Consider the following 23,722-nt stretch of genomic DNA (forward strand, 5'->3'; position numbering starts at 1 on the left):
AATAAAAACAATGTTAATGAAGCAGACCTTCCATAAGTCACATAGCTACATGGTATAAGAAGGCAGTCTTAGAACCAAGGCTTGGAAAAGTTATTGCTTTGCAATACAACTCCAATGCTGGCCCATGCACAGGCATGCTGGCTGGGGATTCTGCGACTTTGTGACAGAAGAAGTTATTTTCCAAATTCTGTTTACAGCTAACTGAATGACTGTTACTTAAATAAGCATAACCTAGACTTGCAGCTCGAACTGAAACGTTTATTAGAAAGCAGGACCCACCCTGTTCATGGGTCTTAGTTCCAAGAAAGCAAGTGCAGGATTGACTCCTTAGACAAACAGCACACTTACAGACCAATTTCAATACAGCACTCAATACAGCATTCAGTTTCAGTACAGCCCACTTTCACAGAAGACTACATCCTATTTCTTTAAAACAATCTACTTTGGGAAGATACTTTGGAGGCAAGCAAAACTAATTATAGCCAACACTCACCTCCAGCACAACATCAACTGCATCATGAAGACAAATAGTCAAGGTCCCCACCCGTGTGAAATTGACTGTGTAGGAGATTGTGAGCAAAATGACTGTTACAATGTGATGTGTAAACATGATGCCAAAGTCCTGATGGGGACAGAAGGGAGTGGGAGGAGAGAGAGAGAGAGAGAGTTAAGTATTTGGGTTGTCCATCATTTTGATTAAGATAAACAGCAAATGCATGAAATAAATACCAATCATACTGTAATCTGTGTAGATTAGATATTTTAGTAGTGACAAATATAATAACACAGATAGATAGAATAATAGAATCCTAGAGTTGGAAGATATCTCAAGGGCCATCCAGTCCAACCCCCTTCTTCCCTGCAGAATCACACAATCAACGCACCCCTGACAGATGGCCATCCAGCCTCTGTTTAGAAACCTCCACCACAAACCTCCAGTGCCTGCGAAGGCATCAGTCTGCTTACCTACTACCATACTAGGCAATTAAGAATGCAGATATTAAGACTATCACCTCTTTAGTTACAAAATAGTTTTTCATATACAATTTTAAGTACTACAGAATAGGGGAACACACTCTTCTTTGTTATATGTCACAGGGTACAGACAAGTCAGAGCCATGAGTTCTCATTATGCTTGGAATAGTCAGTATCTTAAAAGTTTCTACTGCTGTGCATTAAATAGGATTAGCACAGCAAAAACCGTCCCCCCAAGGCCAAGTGAATCACTCTGATCATTCTTCAATCACTACATGGTCCCCAGTTAGAATCTTGTGCAGATTACTTTTCAGAAATCTGGAAACACAGACACACACAGACACACACACACACACACACAGACACACAGACACACACACACACACACACACACACACACACACACACACACTGTATAGAATGATTAAAAGTTATGGCAAATGCAAAGGGCTTAGAAACTGCCAAGGATGCATGAGACTCTAATACTAGCAATGTAAATAAAGCAATAAATCACTTCATTCGGGTACCTATTTTCTACAATCCTTTAAATACTGACCTCAAAATATAACATCACATTCTAAAAAGGCCATCTGTTATCCTATCAAAACTCAGAAGACAAATACATAAATTTGACTGATGTCAACATAATGATATTCCAAGACCACCATAAGCTTCTTAGTAGCTCATTCTCTCCCCATAACTGTTTCTATGCTCTGCTAATGCTTAGGGATGTGTAAAAACAAACAAACCAAATCACACACAAACCAAGACCAGAGTATATATATCATAATTGAAAACGAGGACAGATCACCCCCTCATGCCAGACTATGAGCTGATTAAAAAAGAAAGTTCATCAGTCAGGTTATTTTCACAGAATGCTGAGCTGATAATATGCACTGGACTGAAAATATTCCTCATTAATCTTCAGTCAGGCAGAGATAATCTAGTGGAATGTATACCCCACCAATAACAGAAAGGGGCTTTTCAGAATCAGCAGTCAATTCTATTGGAAGCTGTTTTCTTGCCAGGGATGTGCTGTTAAGAGTAAACACTAGCGTGAGGAAGTCTCTGTTAGCCCTTCATTTTTACATGATGAATCAATCTCACTCCAGGATGACACTATTGCTAAATGTGAATGCCGGGGGAGGGGGGGCAGTCAGTGAGTGAAACCATCTCCACTGGTTCCAATAGGAAGAATTTTTGAAGTAGATCAACAAATGCTTGGGATCTTCAAACATTTTTTTCTTCCTTTCCCCGCCTCCCTCCCCAACCAACAGAAATATAGCAATGGACAATTGTGGCCCTGTAATGAACACAATTAGAATCCAGGCTCTTTCTTTGTTCTATTCTATCTTCTATTTTATTACCTTTAGAAGGTGGGGGGGGAGCCAACAACAAATTAATTTGCACCCCTCTCCTGGAAAGAAGACTCCTTATTCCCTAATGCACACATAAAAGGAAATGTACCAGAGCTCTGGCAGCTTTCTCTGGTTTGAATGACCAAAGAAAGAACATTTTCAGATGAACACAATGCCATAATACCATGGAAATCTCTCCTCTTTACTGCAAGATGACATGGACTACTCCACGGGAATTGGAATTTATGCCATGGGCTTTCACACTGCACAATCATGGCACTATCATTTCACTTTAACCACCATGAGTGTATCCTATGGCATCCTGGAGCTTGTAGTTTGGTCAGAGGCCCCAGAGGAGCTCCCTGGCTATGAGTCCAAATAGCCAATCTAAGGGTTGGACGCAGCCATAACAGTTAAAGTGGGGACATGGGCTTTGGTTTTGGGATAATGCCTGGATAGGACATGGGTGTACATTTGCTGAAAGCTTCTATGCTCACATATATTCAGCGATATATACTCCATGTGGGTGACTGATTTACCAGTTGGGACAGAGAACAGTAAAGTTGCCTTGAGCTTCTCTGTGAAAAATAGTTTGTGCCTGTTTCAGAGTTGGGAAACACAAATTTTCTGGTTTTCAGCTCCTACTTGCCATGCTGACTGGAGGATTCTGGGAGTTGTAATCTAAACAGTATCTTTTATAGGCTCTAGTCTGACTGCCAAATAAAGGGTGCATGCCTGTGAGACTTATTGGAGTAGGAAGAGATGCTCCTATTCCTCCTGCTGCTGCTATTAGCCAGCACCATGGTGCAATAGAAAACACAGGCTGCCACCTACACAAATGTTTTTGTAACTGCCTATTTGAATCAGCTCTTATTACTTGCAGGTAATAACAGCTGATCAGTATCACAGTCCTACAGATAATCCCACAGACAGCTAATAAATAAATTAACTTTCAGTCTGAAGTCATATCACAAATGACTGATGCCTCTAAATCTGTATGAGAATGCAAATAAAGGTATTAACATGCAATTGATATTAAAATACAATTGCAAAGTCAGCACATCTTGAACTTTGTCTTGCTGTCTGAAAATGTAGTGCGCGTTCACAGCTCCCAATACAGTACTAAGATTCTGCAGGATGTCAATCAGAAATAAAATATGCTGTTTCAATAAAAATGTAAATCAAAATTTGCTTACAGAGTCCTATTAAAGTAGAGTCATTACAAAAAAACAACAACAACCCAGTAACACATACACTGATGGCTCTTACCTTTCTTTTGATGTCAATGAATTGAGAAAACATTACGGACCAATAGTATGATAGTTCAACTATGTAGTAGTAATGAATCTCAGGCATCAGTGGCTAAAAGAAGATGATAAAATCAAAAGACATTAAACACAGAAAAAAAGTTGCATACCTTTAATTGTAGTTCCATGAGTGTTCATCTACGAACACACACAAATGGGCCATCTTGTGCCTCCACAGGATATCCCATTTGTGTGAGTCAGAAACACCACATAGAAGAACTTAAATGACTTTGGAACTAATAAAATCAAGGTGGAATAGGTGAACATCCATTTTCCTTCTGTCTCTAGGGCCACCTCATAACTGAATCTCACTAATGGAAAATGTGGATTGCCCTCACTGTCTTATTTAGAAAACAGTTCATTTACATCTTAGATCTTTATATCTGGATATTTCTCAGTTCTTCTTGATGAAAGCAAATTGCTTGAAAATGCAGAAGGCTTGCAAAAATGGCTCAGGCATCCTCTGAAAAAGTATTTTCTAGCCTTGCCTTTCAAATCTGTTCTCTCCTCTTAAGGATCTTCATCAGAATTACTAAAATATGAGCTTTGATGTCAGATTCATAAAATCTAGATGTTGAAGATGTGCTTCTGTACACAAATTGCTAAAAATAAACAACCATCACTTCTGCACAGAGTATAATTTAACATGGTTTTAATTATGCAGAAACTGTTATCCTAATTAAAAAGATGCTTTTGCCTTAGAAATTACAGTGAAGCTGAATTTTATTTATTTATTATTTTGATCACCCATTTTTCTGCCCATGAGTTGGTTGGGATTTTAATGTATTTTGCAGAGGAAATAGACTTCATATAGCCCCAATAATGTTTTATCCTATACAGTACACTGAAAATTGTCTTCACTACAGTCCAAGTACTGTATACACCTTTTACTGAAACATTCTTGAATATCACACAACCAGGAGGGAGGGTTGTAGTCTAAAGGTTTAATTTAATTCCAACACTTTTCCGTTTGCTTTGGCTCTCAGTAGTACACTTAGGAATGTCCTCAATGCTATCTTGTATCTAAACCTCTTGACAGGAATGCTTTTGTTCAGGGTTTTCAACTTGGCCTCTTTCAGGCAGCTCTTCTGCTCTAATTTTTCTCAGGTTTTAATCAATTATCTTTCTTTCACTGCTGACCAATGCTCAAACGTCACTATGCTGTTTATTTTTTCAAGCAGGGAGCAGAAATCTACCATGCTTCAGTTTCTTTGGAAGTTTTTAGCACTTCTAGAACTTTATGTTCCCTCAGAGCATACCAATAGCGAGCTCGTTTCCCAGTGTCCTTCCTTTGGCTCAAGCCCTATCAAAATTCACTATTCAAATTCACTAGTAGCAAGGTACAATATATTTTCCTAACTGGTGTCACCAATTATGGTATGTCAGCCCAAGAGTTTCTGGTACAATTGATTTGGCACTTTAATACTAGAGCTTGAATGAAGTGTTACTCATTCTAGGATTGGCAAGATTTCAGAACTCCAATTCTCTTTTTTCAATCCTAAACAGCTTGGATCCAGACTATTTGAAAGAATGTGTCTCCTCATATAAACCAGCATGTGCCTTATGATCTGTAAGGGAGTGCTTTCTCTCAGTCCCATCACCTATGCAGGTGTGGTTGGTGGGAGAGAGTCTTCTCTGTGGTTGCTCCCAGGCTGTTGAACTCCCTTCCACAGGAGGTCTGGTTGGCCCCCTCCCTGCTCTCTTTCCAATAGCAGATGAAGACGTTGGGGAGGGAGATGTAGTTTTTTTAAAAAAAAAAAACATCGTATTTTAAATGCTTTTTAATGCTATTTTGTGTTTTTAAAGTCTGTTTTTAAATTAGTTAGTTTAAATGTTTTTTAATGTTTGTATTAAGAGTTTTTAAAACTGTATTGTGTTTTTAAGGTGCTATACGGCAGCTGGTATCCTGGCGTGTAGCACCTTAAAAGAAAGATGGGATATTAAATTAATTAATTGGTTAAGTGTTGGTTGTGTATCACCTCAGGGGTTAAGAAGTGATGAATAAATGCTTTATAATATATAATAAATTTACATGCCATGCATGTCAGGAATTTCTCGCTTCTGCTGTTTTTCTGCCTCTGCCTCACACCTATCTCCTCCAAATACACCTCCCCCCTTTTCTTCTTTATTATGGGTGGCATGGAAGCACCAGTGAAAGTGTGTAGCAAAGCCAAATGGGTAAGGGGGGGAGTTTTTTTCTTTCTCCCACATCACCATCACCCAGATACCAACAGCATGATGGTTTATATTGGACTGTAGAAGTTGTAGCTATTTCTAGGGCTCCTGCAATTTCAGTCTCAACATTTTACTCTCATTTTCATACAACATAACAACTCTTCTTTCTTTTCTTTTTACCTGAGAAGGGTACCCAATCCAGCACTGCCTTGTGTTCCACAGCCATGGACTCTACAAAGAAAGAAAGAAAGAAAGAAAGAAAGAAAGAAAGAAAGTTACATCCTGAGAAATGCAACAGGGCCTCCCATGTATCTGAGCAAGAGTAATTCAGTGTATTATACAAAACCAAACTGGGGGACACACACACACACACACACACACACACATAATTATAGTAATATATCTGTTTTTCTTTCTAGCACAGGCCATAGAATCTCATAAGTGGGCAAGGAAACAATATTTGTTCCTTCACTTTTTTATCTTCAATATCCAGAGCCTGAAGAACAAAAGAGAGTGGTAATTTCAGCACTATGATCTAACAACTGTTGTTAGTCATTTCCTTTAGAAAAAAAATTCAACCATCATCTAAATATTATAGAGCAGTAATTCCCAAGGTAGGTGGTATGCCCCCCTTGGGTGAGGGAAAGGAGGGTGGTAAGGGGGCCTTCAGTCAAAAGTATTGGTGTGCAAAAAAGATAAGGGATACCACCAGTCTTTATGACTATGGTGGGGATGAAGGTTGCATGAAACGTTTTTTCCAGGTTCCTTAAAACCACAAAAGAACCTTGCTGATCACTTTGGTGATGTCTCCCATTCTTCACCTGTCCATGTGAGCTCACTCCATTAGCCACATATTTTTTTTTTTTTTTTTTTTGCCAGCAGTGGCAGGAAACTCTTGTGAGACTTGGATTCAGGGAATCGTTTCTGTGACTTGCAGCAATGCTGTTTTGGGACAGACTGACTAAATGGAGGGAGGGAGGGAGGAGTTAGAGCATGTGGTGGTGGCAAAAAGGAGCTTCCATATCTGTGAAACTGCTTAAACTTTGTGAGCTTTGCCAGGACTTTGCTAGCAGGTTGGAGATGTGCTGCTGCTCCTACTTTCTTTCATTGGACAGTCAAAGAGAAGAGTTTAATAGGAGAAACAGGTGGTAGAGAGATCTTGTAGCATCTTTGTGACTAACTGAAAGAAATTGGCAGCATGAGCTTTCATACACTTCAGTGTACTTATTCAGATGGAGGACGTAGACTGGAGTCTACAAAAGCTCATGCTGCTAATTTCTATCTTACAGTTAGTCTCAAAGGTGCTACAAGATCTCTCTATGTACTGATTCTACAGACTAACACAGCTATATCTTTAAATTCTACCAGAAAAAACTCTCTCTCTCTCTCTCTCTCTGTGTGTGTGTGTGTGTGTGTGTGTGTGTGTGTGTGTTGGGGAGGACTTGTAGGGAAGACATGTCTCTGGGGAAAGAGGAGGGGGAATATCTGGGGTTGATTCTTGGTAAGAGTCCCTTGCCTTGGAGCAGTTCCTGTACTTAAAATCTCTCATTTTCTTTGTCCACATCAGACTCCAGTCCAGAACATGTGGCCTCTGTAAACCACCTATACTCACACTGGCTGCACCCCCCTCTGCCCTGACAAAGAAGGATTGAGAGTTCTTCATTGCCAGGGAGAAGCTTCTCCCTTTGCACTTGGTCACTGCGAGTAGAAACCAAACAGCTGGCTCAGCAGTAACCAAGAAGCTTCTTGTGCACACTGCCCTAGGCTGGTACAGATGAGAGGCTTCTCAGCCACTGCTTTGTTGCTGCTCCCAGGGTAACCAGGAGAAAAGGGAACAGCAACCAAGATTGGTTGTTTTAAATTTGTGGTAGAACAGTAGACGTAATAGCAAGAAATACATACTGGGGTGCACTAGGGTCATTGCCCAAGAGGAAAGGGGGTGGCCGCCTGAAAAAAATTTGGGGACCACTGTTCTAGAGGGCTTGTATATTCCCAGCAATATTTTTATCATTTAGTTGAATATACTCACACAGGATTTCCCCCCTTTTTAGAAACTGTGTTATCCACTGAACAAACAGCTACAGTAGATCCAACAGTGACCAAACATTCTCTCCTGTTAATTTTTGGGGCCTATATTACAATATTGTCTGAATGTACAGCCTTCGTTTAGTATAAACTGATTTTTATTTCACTTTTGTGGTGAAGAACCTGAATCAAAATGTCAAGAAACTACTAGACAGTACAGTTACACCAAGGTGAGTTACAATATACTGCATGTATGATACACTGCATGATACAGTTATGATACACAAAGGAACAAAATCCAAATAAAACTCACCACCCAACGGTCCTTTCCTTTTAAGTGAACCAATAGTTAAAAAAGATCTTTCTGGTTATTTGCACAAAATGTCTGGGTTTTCTTTGTTTGTTTTTCTTCAGAATGCAAGAACATGAAGGTTCTTGCAGATTTCCTGACTATTTGCGCAAGCCCTCAGATTATTTATTTCACAAATACAATAACAGTGAATCCCTTGAATTGCTGAAAAGCATTTGTTGACATAAAGACTGATATTTTCTTATGCCTCTAATGAATACATACATTACATACAGTACTACAAGCCTGATTCAAATATATAAACAGGAAAGCTGGTATCCTGTTATGCAAACTTGCTTTTCCATATTTCATTTAATAAAGGAAAACAAAGTCCAGTTTCCTGTAATATTCAAACTCAAGCAAATAAGGTTTATTTGAATTTGACAAGATCTGAAACCTTGAACTTGGCTAGAAATCATGGTATGACCTTGGCTTCTTCTCACTAATCAAAGATTAAAATATGCCACAGTTCCCTAAATTTAAAGGTCCCAAGAAACCTTGGCTATTTTAAGATCAGAAGTAGAAGCTTATGGAACAGGAGGACATAATGAAAGTGCAACAGCTGGAAGCTTTTAAGGCTCTTAACAAGAAACCTTGCAAACTGTCACTATATAATAATATGTATGTGTCTGTTACTAGGATATTGGAGAACCAAGGCAAAAATTAATATTCAACATTTTGTTTTAAAAAAGTGTATATTTTGCTCCTTTAAAAGGAGACCCTTTTCATTGAAGGTCAAAAACAGGATGATCTCCTACTCCTGTGGAATGCTCTTGCCTCCACAGTACATCAGTCCTCAAAACTAGCATGCATAAGACATTTATCCTGAAAATGTATCATTTTTATGTATTTATGTAATAAATTTCAATTTAACCCATGGAGCCCTGGTGGCGCAGTGGTTAAATGCCTGTACTGCAGCCATTCACTCAAAACCACAAGGTTGCAAGTTCAAGACCAGCAAAAGGGCCCAAGCTCGACTCAGGCTTGCATCCTTCCAAGGTCGCTAAAATGAGTACCCAGACTGTTGGGGGTAAATTAGCTTACTTGCTAATTAGCTTACTTGCTGTTCACCGCTATGATCTTTGGAATAGCAGTATATAAATAAAACAAATTATTAACAAATTATTATGGCTTTCTCCTAGCCACACATTGCTCAGAACTCACTTGTATGTTGAATGATTATAGTTTAGTGTTTCCTTGCTTCATGGTGTTGTTGTAAACCCCTTTAAGAGTTGTGCAAATGAGAAATAGTACAGAAATATTTCTAATAAATAATGTACAACAGTTGATGGTTTAGTTCAGATGCAGACTCCAGTAGCACTCTGAGATCATGTTCCATACTATCTAAAGTAGGGGTGGACAAAATGCAGCCTAATAATGCCCGCCCCCCCCCCCCCGGCTGTTTTTGTGATCCCTAAGCCTCCCAGCAGAGGTTAAAATGTTCCAAAAACATTTTTTTTTTGCTCCAAAATGCCTTCTTGGGGATATGGAGGGCATTTTTACCATGCTTGGAGGCCCCCTGGATGTCCCAGGTGTCAAAACAATTTTTTACATTTAAAAAGACATCCCCAAATGACCTCTGAAGGGTCCAGGCAGGACCAGGAACACAGTGAGGATGCCGCCCTCTCCCCTAAAGGGTGTTTGGAGACATTGGGTCCCCTCCAATGCTTTCATGGGAGCAAGTATAGTAGAGGGTGTAGCTCTCCAAGATCCCTTGGGATGGCTAATGCAGTCCCTTAGCGTTCCACAGTTGTCTAGGTAAAGGTAAACGTTTTCCCTTGACCTGAATGTCTCGTCATAACCAACTGTAGGGGGAGGTGCTCATCTCTGTTACTAAGCTGAAGAGCCAACGTTGTCCAGTCATGTGGCCAGCATGACTGCACCAAATGCTATTACCTTCCTACAGAAGTGGTACCTATTTATATACTTGCATTTGCATGCTTTCAAACTGCTAGGTTGGCAGAAGCTGGGACTAGTGATGGGAGCTCACTCCATCATGAGGTATGTGGGCCTTGAACTGCCAACATACAATGTCTTAACCATTAACCACCACAGTTGTCTAGCCCCGATTTAAAGAATGTAACCCTCCATGGAAGAAAAGCAATAGTTCACTTCCCATGGCTGCCCCATTGAGTGCTAGGAGACAAAAGCCTCAGTGCTATGATTAGCCCCAACTAGAAAACAGATCCTTTTAATCAATGGTATGTTTGTTAAGTGTTCACTCAACAGACTTAACGGATTTACTCTAGTCGGGACTACCAACAGTATTCAGACTAAAATATAAATGGTGCCAGAAAGGCAAAGTTTAAAATGGAAAGAAGATCAGCCCTACTCCAAACTCTGTCATTTCCACTGGCAGAAGCCACACTTTACAGAGGTCTGGAAAAAAAACCTTCTTTCTGCAGGGATTCCAGGAATGTAAAGGGCCACTGTCCATCCCACTAGTTAAAATGATGGGCATTTCACCAGTAAGATTTCAAATGCACAGCTTAATGGCTTTTCTTTGTAAATTGTATGAACATAATACCAACACAGTGGGAAAGAAGACCTTGTTTCATTTTCAAGCTCTCTGTGCTCCACAAATAACCCCTTGAAAGCTCCTGCAAACTTGAAGCAACCTTGAGCAATCATTTCATTGATTAGAGTATCTATCTTACAGGAACTCTATCTTGGTAGGCATCTAAAATATTCAGCTCAGTAGGGGACTTGTTATTGATCAGGACCGCAGGCACAGTTGTTGAACAGCAAACAAGTAAGCAATTATGTAACACAATTGATAAAGTTCACGTGATGCTGCAATTAATAAAAAAAACGCACATGATTTATTTTGTTGTTGCTGTTGCTTGACATCTGCTTATCAGATGAAGGAGAATGAACACACTGAAGCTTGAACTTTTCTGCTGGGAAATGATCAGTCCCAAAACAAGCAAAGTGTGGTCTGGAAATCACCACCCTCAGGCTTCCCTGTATTATATGCCAAGGCGCCACAGACTCTTTCTGATTCCTTCTGTCCCTGAAAAACATTTGAGGTCTCCAAGTGGCCAAATGTACCACAGAAGTTATGGGAGCTACAATTTGGCTTCTAAATGTAATTCTTTCCCAAGCTGGATTTCTTTTAGCTCCCAAATCCATTTTAGGAAAATGGAGATTAAATTTTCACCTCCAATTTCTTAAAAATCCATATTTTGGCTAAAATTAGCCCTAAGGAGAATAGCATTTGCCATTTTGGGCAGTCAACACATGTTTGGAGGATGAATGGGGGAAGCTTGCAAAGGTCAGGTAGAGGGCAAAAATGATCTGGATGTTCAGAAATTGCCTATCTCTGATCTAACCTTTCAAATCCTTGATCACTTGTATATCCTAGTAGAAGAAAAATTCAATCAAAGGGCACGGTTCTTGTCAGGATCCAAGTGTGGTTCTTTCATGTTGGTTCTGTTCTTGGGGAATATGTATTGGGTGATGGGCCTGGGGAGATTGGGCTAGGCAATGATATGTACCATCATGGGTTAATTTGCTTGGAAATAGTGCCTGTCTCTGCAAAGGGGCTAGGAATGTGGAGAAGAATTTTGCTTTCTGTAGAACTATAGGCCAAGGAATGGCACGTAGGGGGGCAGGTGGGTGATAAGAGGACTGTTGGCTTTGGGCTTTGGGAATATAGGCCCCTTCCAGACGCCCCAAACCCTAGTACGTCCTGAGGACGTACAAAATGGCAGCGCCCGTTCTACATGGGCACCACCATCTTGACGTAGTGGACGCTTAGTGTCCGCACATTGCGCGGCATAAATGACGTTGCGAGTGTGCCATTGGCGCCTAGCAACATCATTAGCGCGGCACAATAAGAAGCGCCATTTTGGGACTTCTTTTTTGTGGTGCGGAGGAGCCGCGCGGTTTGGCTGTTGGGGCTCCTCCACGCCACAAATGACGGTGCCGTCAGACCGCCAATTTCAGGTGGTCTGTAACGCACCATAGTTTGCGCACCAATTAGCTAGGGGTGGAGTTATAATAATTTGTACTATAATATGATAGTGGGTGGAATTGGTCAGATCTGACCTAAACACTTTGCTGGTAGCTTCTGTTCTGATGTCTGCAATAAAAGCCTTTTGTTTTCACCACAACTGGATTAACTGACTGTACACTGGAATTTAAATTTACTGCTTCCGACAGTCCTTGAATTCCTGTCTTCAGTGTCCAACAATAAAACACCAAAACAATATTGGATGAGGGAAAACAGACTCAGTTTGAATCCAGAGAAAACGGAAGTGCTCATGATAGGTTCCCCGGGCCCGGGGATGGAAGTTTGTCCACCTGTCCTGAATGGGGTCACGCTCCCCTTGAAGGACTCCGTCCGCAGTCTGGGGGTGCTCCTGGATTCGTCGTTCCACCTTACATCTCAGGTGGATGCGACGGTCAGGAGCACCTGCTATCAGCTTCGGCTGATACGCCAGCTGTGACCTTACCTGGGCCGGGGGGACCTTGAAACGGTGGTACATGCTCTGGTAACCTCTTGGCTGGACTTCTGTAATGCGCTCTACATGGGGCAACCCTTGTACCAAACTCGGAAGCTACAATTGGTTCAGAACATGGCAGCAAGACTGGTCACTGGATCCTCCAGGGCCAGTCATATAACACCTGTCCTTAAAGATCTACATTGGCTGCCCATTCGCTTCCGAGCGCAATACAAGGTGTTGGTTATTACCTATACAGCCCTAAATGGCTTGGGCCCAGGGTACTTGGAGGACTGCCTCTCTCCATATAATCCGCCCCGCACACTCAGGTCAGCTGGGAAGCAATTATTGTGTGTTCCAGATGCTAAATATTCAGCAACATCACAGAGGGCCTTTTCCACCTCGGCCCCACAGCTCTGGAACTCACTTCCCAGCGAGCTCTGCTCGGCCACCTCCCTCGACCTATTTAAGAAGGGGTTAAAAACCTTCCTGTTCAGCAAGCTTTTCCCTAGTGTCCCTAATTGTAACTTCTGCTCTCCCTTCACTGCTGCTGTATTTTTGTGCAAGCTTGGATGTTGTAGATTGTAGTTTTTAACGTATTTTATTGCTGTTTGTAATGCATTCTGTGATTGTAACCCGCCTTGATCTATGGAAAGGTGGGCTATAAATAAAGATTTTATTATTATTTATTATTATTATTATTGCAGCCAATAGCTGGAAGAAGACTGGGATAGCATGGGCCAATCACTACAGTCAGCCCTGCATATCCATGGGTTCTTCATCCACGGATTTAAGTATCCACAGCTTGAAAATATTCAAAAAGTATATAAATTTCAAAAAGCAAACCTTGATTTTGGCACTTTATATAAGGGTCTCCATTTGACAATCAATTATATTTAATGGGACTTGAATATCCCCAGATTTTGGTATCCATGGGGAGTCCTGGAACCAAACCCCGGTAGATACTGTGCAAAACTGAACTGCAACTGTTTTCCGCAAACCTTACTCTTCTCTGAAGGTGCTATCTGCTTCTTCTCTTATCTTCTATCCATTTCTATTATTAGGTGTCCTTTTGTCACTACTTCGCCTGCTTCTAAAGTAAACTGTATGCATTTGACACAGGATTGTTGCAAGAATAATATACTGAAGGCACAGTGTGTGGCGAAGAAAAACAATGTATGATAACCAGACCTTGGAAATAATTCTTTTAAATCAAGTCTTTATAACTAAAATTTGTTAAAATTTTCAACCATGCGTTTATAATTGATGGTTTTAATTGTTAAATGACCATTTTTTAAAGTAGAGGTTAATGTTTTCTTTGTTTAAATTTGTTAAATGTGAATCCCTTTACTTTTGAGTTACAATTATCCAATTTCATTATTGTAATTTGATACTGCCCAGTTTTAAAAACTTTAAATGCTATATTAACGATTTAACAAATTAAATGAATTTAGTAACACATTATGAAAAAGAAAGGTTATTTAATAACAATTTGACTTAACTCTCAACATTCTACATTTTCCCACTAATTTGTATGGTGCAAAATTCATAAAGAAAAAACTAAGAAGAAAAGTACAAAAGAAAACAAAAAAGAAGAAGAGGAAGAGCAAGGAGGAGGAGAGCATACAGTAAGAAAAAGCCATAAAGGTAGAAGTAGAGTAATAGGGGGTGGGATGGGGTAAGATAACACCAAAGATCGAAATAGATATCCTTGTAAAATTAACTATTCCATATTAATAACTCAAAATTCTTCAAAGATTTACTGTTAACATATTAGCACTAACATTAACATTTCTTCAGAGATTTAATATTAATGCACAGACCTATGTGAAGGAAGAAAGGAAGGAAACAAAATACGAACAGCTGTAGTCTAGTAGGAACAGATACAGTATACTGTGATGACTGTGTTCTACCCGCTCACATGAGGGAAACAGACCTTGGAGCTCACACTTGCTCTTGTGTCTAAAGCCAGGATCCAACTGAATCCATAACTAAAGTAAGCCTGACAGTGGATTTTGAGGGAGGCAGGTTCAGTCAGAAACAACTTGAAGGCACACAACAGTAACAGATTTCCATTGTTCATTAAACCTTCACATACTTACAACAAAGTGCTCTCCCTCATCTTCCTCCTAGCTTTACATGCTGCTCTAAACTCTGCTCTGGACAGTTTCCTAGCTGTCCAGAGCAGAGACTGAGAAGTCTGTAGGGCTACATGGGGAGAAGAATTCTTTCTCCTTCAGGAATTGCCAAAAAGCCTCTTAGGGCAGGGATCCAGGTGGAATCTGCCCTATACATTCTGGTAAGTTTTTGAATAATATATCGATATAGTTATTACATGAGGGAAAACACAGAACATGTTTTAAAGAAAAGATGGCTCTCCATGCATATAACCCTTTCTTTAGGCTACTGAGACACATACTACTTAAGTCATTATGCTGGTTCTGGTGGCATTTCTTCCATGGGTAGAGCAACCTATTTCAATGGAATAGGGGTGACTTCCCTATCTATTTACCAGTCTCTTTGCCATGGCCTCAAATCTGCTCTAGAGGATTGGGAAACGTCATGAAGCACGCTTTGGGTGGCACCAAGGGCTGGTGGGGACAGGGTAGAAGACAAAGACCTTCTGAACTAGCATACATATGCTAGCATAATGTTGGATTTAAACCACAGATGAAGTTGGTAGCAATACCACTAATACTCTGTGTGGTCATGCAGCCAGAAATAAGTATGTGAGTAAATATTCTTTATTTATACATTGCCTTTTCTTCAAACCTGGACTCAAAACCTCATAATAAAAATACAGGACAAACCCTTATGATGCAAAGTAGGGAGAACTGGTGTTGGCAGTATAAATAAATAAATGTGAAAACAAAATCAAATACAAAAACACCAAGACAAACTTTTAATATAGACTTACAGGTTTTTCCTGTTCCATTTACAGAATTGAAGCTATTCACATATGTTGAGACGGATCATATATAACAACCTCCTAAAATCAGCTCTATCTCAAAAACAATAATCAATGTCTAATTAGTGATAATATATACAATTTCCCATTTCTGCTTCTTAAATTACAATAGCTTCATTAGCAAAGAAACAACAATAAAGAGAATGACCTACTACATCATTTCTAAAAATTACAAAGCGTTCTTAACCACGATTGCATCCATAGTTTTAGATGAGTGATTTGTCCAACCATGGAACCTCAAATCAAATGTTATTAACCTGTGAACTCATCCACAAAAGCTAAGGGAATTAAACTGTTAGGGTGGATATTTAAGAGCTGAAGAAATGTGACCAAAATTTAAAAATTAAATGGAATAAAATAGATGAGTATATGTCTTTCCTCCTTAGGAATTCTGACATACACCATGTATTTGTCAGGCCTTGGACTAAGGGCTGGTTTATGCCCAAATGTGATACCCATAAATTAGGGATAGAGGGGGGGGGATTAAAAAAGAGTCAAGAAACCCTAATGAGGATCACCTTGTAACACACACACACACACCCAGCCAGTAAGAGAAGTGCCATCCCTAAGGTCCAGTGAATCAATTTAGGTACATCTTCCCAAACATCCTATAGAGGTCATGGGTGAGGGGCAGCTGAGGATTATTCTGATAGCCAGACACATGACAATGACATCTTTCTGCTGAACATCTGTAGGATGCCCAGTAGGTCCTGAAGGACACCAACATTATTCTGCATCTGGTTACCTAAACATAGCCAGATGATTCATGGCTGCTCCCAGCCCATTTCTGGCCATTACTTGACTGTGTCAGGATGATGGAGGGCAACTGTGGATCACTGTACTATGTTCAGATAGCTGGACACATCCTTAGCTGCCCCTTCCACCACTATACATCTATGTTGGTAGCAGAGGATTGTCTGGCTATTAGAATATAGTTGGAGTTTCCTCAGCTGTCCATCATTCTTTTGACACAGCCATGCATCCTCAGCTGCTCCCTTGCCCTCCTGTGGCCACTACATTGCCATGTTGGAGGCTGGGAGGGGTGGGGCAACCAAGGATCATCTGTCTTGTTCTGATAGCTCATACACAATGATTCAGGCAGAGTCTGGGCCTCTTGGGGGGTTCACCAGAGATCCCAGAGGATGGTGGTATCATTGTGCATCTGACTATCAGAATATAACTGGATTATCATTGCTGTCCCCTGCCTCCTTCTGGCTACTACAGTGGTGCCCCGGGATAAGAAATGATCGCGTTACGAAATTTCCGGGTTACGAAAAAGTTAGATTGGAAAAAACTGTTCCGGGTTACGATATTTTTTTCGGGTTACGAAATTTATTTCGGCGCGAAATTCAAACACAAAGCGCGGCTAGCGGCTTTCCAGCGCTAACGGAAAGCCTTTTCGGGTTGCAAAATTATCGGGTTACGAACGGAACGGCGGAACGAATTAATTTCGTAACCCGAGGTAGCACTGTACATGGTTTTGCAGGGGGATGGGGGGCAGGACAAGAAGTCTTGTAGGAAGAAAGACTACATAGGTTTTGAAGGCTTTTTTTGCATAAGGAAAAGTGAATAAATTTTTCATTCCCTCTGTGGGGAAAAATTTAATGAAGAGTCACAACCCTGCTCTAAGCTCTAGTGAAGATTCCCCTGCATGAAAAAGCCACTGCAGATCAGCACCCACAACTGCAAAATGTCCACACTATCTCACATGCCGTGGTTTTCAGAAAGTGAGTTCATACATTCTGCTGCAAAATACCAAGCAATGAGAAAGCAAGAATTATACATTTGTGGGGAAATTGCTAAAACAGCCAATGGGAATACTGCTGTTGTTATGCAACAAAGATTGGTATCACCTTGTTGGAAATAATTTCTTAAGAGCCTAACCTGGGTGGAGGTTAGGGAACAAAATAGAAGCAAGAAGAAAGAAAGGAAGGAAGAGAAGAAAGCAAGGCATTCTCAGACAAAGTAAGAAAAAGAAATAATCTTCAGCAAGCACTACCAGCTGTAGAGTAAAATAATCCTCAGAGGGTCAGCCTTAAAGCAATCTGTAAGAAAGAAAAGTAAATAAAAACAAAAACCTCACCAAAATATTTTCCCCAAGATACAATGCAATTCCACATGAAAGTAGTACTTAAAAAGGAAGAGGGGGTGGGGGGGATCCAAGTATTTAATATTTTATCTGGTCACAAAAACTTTCGAATAATTTTCAGTTCTCTACAGGGCTGCTGCTTAATTTGTGTGTGTGGTAAATGGCCCCTGAGAATAGGAACCTATTCCACAACTTCTTCAAGGGTTATGTGTGTGTGTGTGTGCGCATGCACACACACAAACATGTGTTAGATTCTTACAACATACTTTTACCATTTTTATTCACAGTGCTACCTCTCTGACAATATTTCCATGCGGAGAGGTGGACTATGCTGCTTGTCAGGTTGCTTGAGGGATCTTTCTCCAGAGACTATGCACATGGTGTAGAAGTGGCAAGCCATGCTCACTTCAGAGGAGAACCAATGCTTGTCCTTCATCTATCTGTAAAGCACAGCAGGATGAAAGCAGGGTGTTGGCTGCCTTGTATCCATCGTCTTGTTGTTGTTAACTGTCCTTGAATCGACTTTAACTCATAGCAACCCCATGAGTTAGATACCTTAAGTCCCCCTGTCTTCAACTTTTCTACTCAGGTGCTGCAGGCTCAGGGCTGTGGCCTCCTTGATTGAATCCATCCACCTAATATGCAGCTCTCCTCTCTTTCTTGTGTGTAATACTGTCAATCAATTTCACTGAGAGAAAGAAAGAGAAGAAAACACTACTCTATCCAATTTCTTCCACAACATGGAGACTTTTATAAAGGTGCCCTAATTGTCACAGAACAGATCATAAAGTTAAAAGAACAGGTAAAACAGTTTGTTGGACATGTAACAACCTAGTTTGGGTGCATTTTTAAGCGTCAGTTGCTGCCAAGCATGGTAAGTTATATCAAGCTACTCCCCCTCCCCCCCAAAAAACTTTCCGTAACAGAAAGGGATGGATTAAAATATAGTCTCACTGATTTCAACTAATTTGGTAAAAGTACAACAAGGTCTAGATCCAGCCCAAAAGCAACAAGCTTTGGTGCCATTTTGATTCTGCGTCCAATCACTGCAGCATCCATTATCAACAACAAGTGATAAACTTCCATTTAATAAACAGCCTTCTTCACTCATACATTACTTTATGCAAATATCTTGTCAGAATTCTTGTGCCTCTCACCTCTTGATTAAAGTTAAAAGAACAAAACAGCATAAAGTTTCATAGATATTCTCCTAGGATATCGAGAGAATGGTGAAGAATTAAGTGCGCTACAGAAATAACGGGAAAGTCTCTACATTAGCCAGGTGCCAGGGGCATTTTGCATCCATTGTCTTGTCTTATTATCCTTAGGAAGGCTAATTGAGCTCAAGCTTCTAGAAGTCTCAGAATAATGAGATCGACATAGCTGACTCAAAATACTCCTTTTATCTTACAAAAAAAGAAAGGTCAGGTTTAACTGTTGTTTTGGTGGGAGGAGAGGGAGACTGTAGCAGCATTGTACAAAATCCCACTCCATATTTTGCAGAAAGGCAATCAGGCTACAGGAATGGAATAATACCCTAGAGCAGGGGAGCACATCTTCTTGGACAGGACAGCACCAATTTTCACTATCACATCCACTGGGAGGTTCCATTGGTCCTTTGGTGGTGCACCAGAAATCACATGTCATTTCCAGTTCCCATTTCAGCCATTTTGCAGCTGATTATCAATTTTTTTTGAGAAGGGGGAGAAAACTGCTGTGTTTTCACTTGAAATTATCCAAAATAATCAGAACTTTCCCCCAGGACTCTGAAGGGTTTTTTTGTTTGTTTGTTTTCTTAATGTTCTATAGTAAACCTGATTTTATACTTTTTTTCTTTGACTTTCTTCAGTAATTGCCCCAAGTCTTTGCTATTTTCTGTTAGTAGTGCCTGCAAATTTTAAACTGTTGATGTTTGTTCCTCCAATTTTCATGCCTCCTTCCTTTGAGTCTAATTTTGTATTATGTAGGGTATGTTCAGCGTACAAGTTGAACAGACAGAGTGGGGTAAGATGCAGCCTGACCACCTTGCCAGTTACAAACCAATCTGTTTTGCCATATTCTGTCCTGATAGTAGCCTCTTGTCCTGAATACAGGTTAAATATCAGCACAATTAAATGTTGTGGCATAACTGTATCTTAAAGAGTGATCCATAGTTTTTCATAATCTATACAATCAAACCTTTGCTATAATCTATAAAGCACAAGATGATTTTCATTTGAAATTCTCTGGTGTGCTTCATTATCTGAAATATGTATTCAGTATGATCCCTAGTACCTCTTCCTTTCTTGAACCAGCTAGGACATCTGGCATTTCTGGCTCCACAGATGGTTAAAGTCTTCGTTGTAGAATTTTGAGCATCACTTTGCTTTCATGGGAAGTAATGAAATAGTCCTGTGATGGCCATGTATCTAGTCGCCTCTTTGGCTACTTGAAAAACATGTTTGTGATGAACAAACTGTCTCTCAGATTTCCATTTGTCATTCTCCTGCTTCATCTCTTGATCCTAGGCCAAATTCTCCTACATCTTTTATTGTGTCCTGTTTCGTACTTTTGCTTACCAATCACCTGTGATTAAGAAGTCTTCTCCCCCCCCCCCCCTTTTTGGTGTTTGATCAATTTCCTCTTGGACTACAGCACATAATTATTCAATTTCTTTTTCTTTTTCTACTTCCTGCCTCTATAGCTATAACATAAATTTTGTTAAATTGATGGCTTTTCTCTGAAAGCAGTGCTGGAAGAAGCGGTGGCACGTACCGGAAGAAACAATGGCGCGTGTGCCTGTGGCACGCACATGCTGCCGCCTCCCCACACCGCTGCGAGCACGAGCCCCATTACTTGTAACGGAGCTCGAGCATACGCGCTTTTTCTTTTACGTGGGGGGGGGGGAGCAGAATGGATCCCCGCATAAAAGAAGGGTGCACTGTATACGTCTACCCAAATTTTTAGTGTCAATAATAGGGCATAAATTTCTCGACTTTTAGTTGAGTATATATGGTAAGCGCTTTCCAAATGGAGCTGATTATCAATAGCACTTGTATCACATCCCACCTCCCAATGGGAAAAGGGGGCATTCAAGGGGGCTTAAAACACTCAAGGATAACTACCCTGCCTCAAATAATCCTGAGTCTGGGTACTGTGAAGTGTAGAAATAACAGACATCCATTATACTTTATAGCACTGTAATGCATCAGAACAAAGAAACTGACTTTTTAAAATGGCAGTTATTCTTCATTATGGTGCCTTTGAGCAAGCTTAATGCCTGGCAATAATGGCTATGTTCTGAGACAAAGCACACACTGCACAGCAGCCTCCATTATTGTAAATGTACTTGGAATGTAAATTGCAGAAGGTGCCTAATCTTTACATTTTTCTTTTTGTATTTGCATATACACTCAGCCCTTCTTATACACGGATTTGTTATACACGGATTCAACCATACATGCTTTGAAAATGTTCCAAAAAAGTATAAATTTCAAATATCAAAACTTGATTTTCCATTTTTTATGAGGGACACCATTTTGCTATGTCATTATATCTAATAGGACTTGAGCATACACAGATTTTGTTATCCACAGGGGATCTTGGAACCAAACCCCAGTGTATAATACGGGTCCACTGTATCAGTATCTATCTCTGAAACAGATACAGACACACACTCCATTCATTTAAGAGTTTTCTAAGTTGATTTTGTGCTTGTGCACAAGAGAATGTTCTTCAAATACCCACATCCACTGTTGGAAATCCTACCTTTCTATACCCAGAGTTTTGATGAATGAAGCACGTTACATTACTCCAACACTAAAACAACACATTACTATTTCTGCTTAGAGGTAGTGTAAAATCGTTAATAATTTGACCTCAGTATAATTGTAATTGTAATATGAACATAAAAACCTACTAGCTATTGTCTGTTATGGCTTTGTTCTACCATAATCCTGAACACATTTTATGATTCTTTTATTTCTACCTACTTAATTGCTCATTCAGGCCCAAGATCCTATTTGGAGTAGGTTGAATGTAATATTCTGCCAGCCCACTTCCCATGAAAATTCAGAAAGGCAAATGAGGCCAGGTGGGCAGAGAAATAAGACAGCTTTCCTGGCAAATCCCCATGACATATCAATGGTTGCTTGGGTTGGGGCAGCCAACTTGTGCCTTATACCATTATACTGTGGTTGCTGAGCTCTAAAAAATCCCTGCACAAGGAAGTAGTAGATACCTGCTTGCAACAATGACAGTGAAACTACTCATGACTCATGCTGGGATAAGCACTGGTTATGCTAGCATTATGTTCCCCATGTTTCAAATTTCAAAATAAACTATTGAACATTGATTCCCTCATATGCGCCATCTTTTTACTCCTTTCACTGTAAAGGATCATGTGTATGCTTCTTGGCAGTGGGAGATTTTATGGGTGTGTCCTCTGCTGAGCATACTTACACAATCCACACTTTATGCATGCTGATGCAATGAAAGCCATCTTGACCTACTTTGTCTGTCTGTAAGTACTGGAAATTCTATTTGTTTAAAAGGTCCACAGAGTAGAAGTTAATAATTAAATGAAGCCTTTCTCTGAGACACATAAACATATTTTCCTTCCCAGCATAAGTCCATAGCTGCACTGCTGCAAATATACAGCCGATTAATTCCAACTGGGGTTAATTTTCATTCTGTTTGCTCAGGAAAAATTGCTGCTTCTTACAGCACACAACTAAAGGAGGCTTTTAGAAATCCGCATTGACTTTCCCATTTCTACTAGCAAGGTTCACTCAGTCTCACTGTGCCACACCAAGTAGTCATCACCAAGTACCATCACAGTACTATAAAAGGTAAAGGTATATTCCCCTTTGTCATTATTGGAGATTACTGCACTGCGTTCTGAGAACGTTCTCAGAATGTGATGAGAACGGAACACATTTAAGAATACCGCACGTATGTGTTCCAATCGGCTTCTCAGAATGCTCTAAATGTGTTCTACATGTGTTCCAGGAGGGGACGGATTGAATGTGTTCCCAGCGAGCTGAAACGTGATGAGAAAGAACGTTCCAACAGAGGTCTGTGTGGTATTCTTATCCGTTCTCAAATCCGTTCTCTCATTCCTCCATCTCCTGATTGGCTGAAAGAATGACAGGCAGGGAGGCAGGCAGGCGAGCGACTGCAGTGAGGGAAGGGGTGTGTGGGGGGGGAGAAGGAGGGAGGGAGGAGAGGAAAGTTGGGGCAAGGGAGAAAAGAGGAAAGGAGGGAAAGAGAGAGAAAGAGAGAGGGAAACAGGGGGCCAGGGCAGAGAGCAAGAGGGAGAGGGTCTGGCTGCTTCTGCGGGGGGCGGGGGCTCTGGTGTCATGTCCAGCGGGGCTCCTGTGCTGGCAGCCTGCAGGAAACAGGGATGGCAGGGATGCCCAGGACCTTCTCCTCCTTCCCTCCAGGAAGGAACCCACAAAAGCTCCTCTGTTTGGAGCACCACACAAAAGCAAGCAAACAACTTCCAGAATTCCATAGCAAAGAGCCAGACAAGAATTAAAGCAGGGAGGGAAGCTCACAGGCCCCACCTGGAATATTGTGTCCAGTTCTGGGCACCACAATTCAAAAAGGACATTGAGAAACTGGAGCGTGTCCACAGGAGGGCGACTAAAATGGTGAAAGGTCTGGAAACCATGCCCTACAAGGAACGACTTAGGGAGCTGGGGATGTTTAGCCTGGATAAGAGAAGATTAAGAGGTGATATGATAGCCCTGTTTAAATATTTGAAGGGATGTCATATTGAGGAGGGAGCAAGCTTGTTTTCTGCTGCTCCAGAGACTAGGACCCAGAGCAATGGATGCAAGCTACAGGAAAAGAGATTCCAGCTCAACATTAGGGAGAACTTCCTGACAGTAAGGGCTGTTCAACAGTGGAATACATTCCCTCTGAGTGTAGTGGATTCTCCTTCCTTGGAGGTCTTTAAACGGAGGCTGGATGGCCATCTGTTGGGGATGCTTTGATTGTCATTTCCTGCATGGCAGAATGGGGTTGGACTGGATGGCCCTTGTGGTCT

General features: G+C 40.7%; 2 protein-coding genes across 5 annotated transcripts in view; one reads left to right on the forward strand and one right to left on the reverse strand.

Annotated features, from left to right (window-relative positions):
• The window catches only part of LOC121921681 (bile salt export pump-like), a 390,920-nt gene that overhangs the window by 180,256 nt on the left and 186,942 nt on the right, over positions 1 to 23,722 (forward strand). The window lies entirely within an intron of this gene.
• CERS6 (ceramide synthase 6) overlaps positions 1 to 23,722 on the reverse strand; it is a 140,999-nt gene that overhangs the window by 12,612 nt on the left and 104,665 nt on the right. The window contains exons 4-6 of the mRNA XM_042446511.1: positions 5,996 to 6,046; positions 3,603 to 3,695; positions 494 to 622 (exon numbers count right to left, since the gene is read on the reverse strand). Coding sequence (XP_042302445.1) covers positions 494 to 622; positions 3,603 to 3,695; positions 5,996 to 6,046 — 273 coding nt within the window. The remainder of the gene's footprint in view (positions 1 to 493; positions 623 to 3,602; positions 3,696 to 5,995; positions 6,047 to 23,722) is intronic.

Source organism: Sceloporus undulatus, chromosome 1 (assembly GCF_019175285.1).
Source record: "Sceloporus undulatus isolate JIND9_A2432 ecotype Alabama chromosome 1, SceUnd_v1.1, whole genome shotgun sequence".
Taxonomy (NCBI): domain Eukaryota; kingdom Metazoa; phylum Chordata; class Lepidosauria; order Squamata; family Phrynosomatidae; genus Sceloporus; species Sceloporus undulatus.